Raw genomic sequence first — 5,000 nt, 5'->3', positions numbered from 1 at the left:
GGAAAATATATTAAAATTTTGGGGCTCAGGGCCCATGGTGGGTGCTAGAAATAATGTAGTGTAAAATTTTGTGTATCAACTCGTTAAATTAAACATTAACACCACTTTCAATAAAATATTACAAGAGAGATAAAACAAATAAACTAATTAGAAAACTCCCTCAAATCATCCCATTGTTCTCTATTCTTAAGGACCTTGCGGGTTTAGACTATGGCTCTCAGATGCATGATTGCAAGATGACTACCAAAGAAATGAGAGTGAAATGATGCAATTCTATAATCTAGATGATGATGGGAAATTCTAAATTATCATGATGGCTATGCTATGAATGCAATGATCCTATTGATATGCTAAATTATGATACTAAAACTATAAAAATGTTTATGAAAATGTTGCTAATGATGGTATGATTAAAATTGATAAGATCTTAAGATTGCTAAGATTGCTAAGGGTCCTCTCATGGCTGAGAAGAGAGCTATTTATAGCTTTTCCAAAGCCAAAGTTGAGGTGGCAAGATTCAACGGTGAAGATTTGGTCTGGAGAGATCAACGATCGAAAAATGAGGAAGTTAGAGAGGAGGTTGAAGGATAGGACACTTGCCATCTCTAGAGGGACAAGTGTCAAGGAATCTCCAACAAGTGCCAACAAGAAGGCAAGTGGCAAGGTGATGAAGGACATGTGGCAAAGATGTCATGTGTCGTCAAGAGAAGATAACCAACCCACAAGAGGTTAGGTTGAGGAAGTTGGAGGAGATAGGGTTAGTTAAACCTATGGTTAGGTGAGATGGGTTAGGCTAGGATGTGGTTAGGTTAGGTGGTTAAAGGTTAGGACACGTGCCCAAATTTGAATTAAAAATTCAAATTTAATGATGATGAATAATTAAATAAACAAACTAATTAAGTTTTTCTATTTAATTAGGAAAATAGAATAAATGAATTAAGGTGGGAGTAATAGAAATAATGAGCTATATAAATAAATTATTAAATTTATTTATATAGTAGAGGACTAAAAGACTTTAATTAATTAAATAGCTTCGTATTTAATCAATTATCTCCAGACCAATTTTTAGTGTATACATGGATACTAGGGTATTGAACAACACATTTGTTTGTGACCATAGCTAAGAGACTAGTTTGTAATCTAGATTCAAGCATGTTGATTTGGGCTTTAAGCTCTTTTTGTTGCCTCATAAATTAATTATTCTCTTGCATGGATGCTTGTAAGATTTCACATGAGTTTATACAAGACTAATAGGTAATTGAATAGTGGGAAGATGTATCATCATAAGAGTCACAATTGTTTTCTTCACCATACCATTGAGGAATTGAAGCATAAGAAGGTATATATGTGGAAGTAGTCATGCCTAGACGATCCTTTGTATCAATAAATGCACCACATGATATGTGTCTCGCTTTATCACAACAAGCTTGATTGCAACAACAAATACACTAGGTTCTTGACAATAGAGTCATTAATTCTTCAAAATAAGAATACCTTGATGCATCAACTTTGTTTCCATAGGTAGTAAACCATTTGGGTTCATTACAACAACAAAGTCTTAAATCACCTTGAGCCCTTTCAACTCTCACTAGAAATGATGCTAATTTGTTGGCTCTCTTCACACCAATCATGCATTCTAAAATTCAAGTACAACTCCTAAGACCAAGGATACCTAATTAGGATTAACGAGCATATCTTATGCTTAAACACAAGATGGTGAAGAAGTCAATAATTAATCTAGGGTCAACCATATTCACTCTAGACTATACTAAGTTTGGGAGTGTAGTCCTTGGAGGTACATATGGGAAAATATACAAAGATAAAATTTAAATTAAGTTAACTTTTGAGGGCAGCCTTACCCTATGTAGATAAAGCTCTTAAATAGGTGTCACTAGTCTTCATCACACAAGCTTTGCTAACTCAAAATTTAGAACCTCCATCAAATATAAAAGAGTTGTCATATAGGTAACTCAGATAAATTGATCACCCCCCTAGTGATTTTGCATTTTAAAAATTACCTCACAAGTGATAGTCACAATAAAAGACAACAATACAAAACCCACACGTCTACTTCCATCTTTTAGGCTTTTAGATTGTATAACTTTTGAGAATTTATAAGTTTGATTAGAGCAATGTTTTTACTACTATTCTAAAATGGATTATACATTTTTTTATGCTTATATTTATAGTGAAAAATTAATAGACATAGTGATTGGTGCCTTCATCTAGTATGGGTTGTAGAGTCAAATTCGAGATAAGAAAATTTATGCAAAATCAAAGAGGGCGTTCAACCATAAGAACTCAGTGATCTTGTAATTAGACCTTGTAGGCATACATGGGAGCTATGCAAGAGTACACATTAAGGATCTAAACCTCTATAGTAAAATGCACTTGAAGAATATAGTTTAATAATCTAAGCATAAACAATAAGCTTTGCTATTATCTCTAGGAACAATACGTTATCCCCCTTGACCAGAGGTGTACTCATTTGCCACATGACTTAGCAAAATGACAAAAAGAAGGCCATGCAACAAAAAATGAGAAAAAAACTTGAAGACTCAAATCCAATATGTAGCAACAAGCTCTCTCTCTCTCTCTCTCTCTCTCTCTCTCTCTCTCTCTCTCTCTCTCTCTCTCTCTCTCTCTCTCTCTCTATCTATCTATCTATCTATCTAGAAATTGCTTAAAATGGTGAAGACTGCCTAAATCAAATTGTCGCTAATATCATTGCTACTACTAATGTTAATTATATTCTCATATTAGTTTGTAGATAAGTGAAATAATTTCTCTATTTGTATCTATACAATTTATGTTTATCAATGCAACAAATGACATATTAAAATAACAAACCAACACATTATCCCCCATCCCTTACAAAATGCAACAATTATAATCAATATGTTAAATAATCTTTGAATAATTATATAATTCATAAAATCATTGCTAAACCAAAAAAAAATCCATTTTCATATGTAATTATGTCGAATGGGAGCATGGGGATTGAAAGTGTATGTAAATAAAATCCACTTTTGTCTCAAAAATAAGGATAAGAACAAATATAAAATAAAAATCTAATTATATGATAATATAACAATAAAATAATTTAATATTAATAACAATATCACAATATAATAGTGAGTTAATATTTAGTACAATATAGTGATATAATAATTTCTAAAGTACAATAATGAACAAATATGATATATTTCAACATTTTTACATAAATTTTTCAAAATAAAGGCATACAGATTCTATCCACCCTGTAGATTATTTTAGTGCCACCTTTTCGGATCAAACTCTATGATCCATCATTAGGTCAAAAAAGCAAACTCTATGATCCATCATCAAATAAAAAAAACATAAAAAGAAATTGACACTAAAAAAATCTACACAGTTACTGGTAAATAAAATAATTATAAAATAAAAAATACAAACTCTCCATGACTAAGTCATGACCATCTAATTTTCCACAATGAAAAATGACTTCTCAGAGGAGAAGAACAAAACGACCTGCAATCAGGTCTAGCCATACGAGTTTTATTGTTGACTTGACAAACGACTGACTTCTTGAATTCAACCAAAAAACAAAACGTAGAAAGTGTGATTTTTCAACATCCCACTGGTGTCCACCTCCAAATAATCGCAGCCTGCTAGTACATTTTTGGGTGACTCATTTTATCAAACAATTCAGAGAGCTTGTTACAGAGTCTATGCCTTCCAAAAAGATTCACAAAGCATGAACATCCTAGTCTAAAGGAGAATTGCAGGAGAGAAGCTGAGCATAGCAAAGCAAGACACCCCACTCTGAATAAACAAATTCGGACAACAATTTCATATGCAAACCCATTTCCTAATTGTCGAGGTATGAGTTCAGACATGTCAAAATCCATGGTAGAGCGTGTAATTGAAGTAGACAAGAGATGGTCTGTGTACATTCACAGTTTGAGAGTACCGAGGGTGTTTCTGAAAGCCCTTGAGATTTCTGGAGACGGGTTGCTGTGGATCCCTGTAACTGCTGCCCTCTGGCTCGCTCCATTTTCTTCCCCTGCAATTCCCAAAATCAGGTGGGTTTTACTCAATCTCTTATTAGGGTTCCTCTTTGATCTGGTACTAATAGGTTCTCTCAAGTCCATAATTAGAAGGCCAAGGCCAGAGTACAATAAGGGCATGTATTTGGTGGTCTCTGTTGATCACTGGTCATTCCCCAGTGGCCATGCTTCTAGGGCTTGTTTTATCAGCTCTTTTTTATGCTTATGCCTGCAATTCTTGGAAGGACAAATGCCTGGATTTGTTGTTGGTAATCTAAGTGTTGGGTTTTGTAGGGCTGTGGTTATATTGATAATGGTGTGGTCCATAGCCACTTCCACTTCAAGAATTTTGTTGGGTAGGCATTATGTGCTTGATGTTATGGCAGGTGGATTTTTGGGGATTCTGGAAGCTTTTGTTGTTCATAACTTGCTCTCTGTTTCTGAAAGGGTTTCAGAAATGTCACATTTGTGGGTTGTGGGTAATGCTTGTAGACATCAGACATATCTGCCTTATTCTTTCTGTAGGGACCTCAATGCAGGAATTTGATGTCTTCTCTGGTTTGAAACTGGAGCATAAAATCTCTGGACTTCAAACATATTTGTGTTTATTTTCCTGTAATGACTTAAAAGGCAGGAATTTGATTTCTTCTCTGGTTTGAATTTGGAGAATAAAATCTGTAGACATCAAAGGTATTTGCCTTTTTCTTTCTATAAGAGCATTAATACAAGGACTTGATTTCTTTTGTTTAAATTTTGAACATAAGATCTGTAGACATCAAGTTCTACAATCTTATTTTTGTCTCTATTTAACCTCTCCATTTTACACTTATTCTTATATTCTTGCTCTCTAGATATATTAGTTTAATAATAGATCATGATCTGATATGTTGATGATGAAACAGATTATACACAATTTAATCCAAAAGTTTAACAAATGAACTGTGTAAATTACATGACACTAATAAAAAGGTA

General features: G+C 33.5%; 1 protein-coding gene across 1 annotated transcript; it reads left to right on the top strand.

Moving 5' to 3' along the window:
* Nucleotides 1–3,480: 3,480 nt before the first annotated feature.
* Nucleotides 3,481–4,779, top strand: LOC131061598 (uncharacterized). Its single transcript, XM_057995369.2, has 2 exons — nt 3,481–4,064; nt 4,323–4,779. The coding sequence occupies exons 1-2, from the start codon at nt 3,865–3,867 to the stop codon at nt 4,573–4,575; spliced, it is 453 nt and encodes a 150-aa protein (XP_057851352.2). The 5' UTR covers nt 3,481–3,864; the 3' UTR covers nt 4,576–4,779.
* Nucleotides 4,780–5,000: the final 221 nt, after the last annotated feature.

Source organism: Cryptomeria japonica, chromosome 3 (assembly GCF_030272615.1).
Source record: "Cryptomeria japonica chromosome 3, Sugi_1.0, whole genome shotgun sequence".
NCBI lineage: Eukaryota > Viridiplantae > Streptophyta > Pinopsida > Cupressales > Cupressaceae > Cryptomeria > Cryptomeria japonica.
Note: the sequence above shows the minus strand (reverse complement) of the source record. Positions and strands in the feature narration are given on the sequence as shown.

Bases quoted from the DNA above. Each gene is read 5' to 3' on its own strand.
- LOC131061598 (XM_057995369.2), top strand. From the start codon at position 3,865: ATGAGTTCAGACATGTCAAAATCCATGGTAGAGCGTGTAATTGAAGTA. The intron at 4,065-4,322 runs GTGGGTTTTACT...TGGGTTTTGTAG, and splicing joins CCTGCAATTCCCAAAATCAG to GGCTGTGGTTATATTGATAA.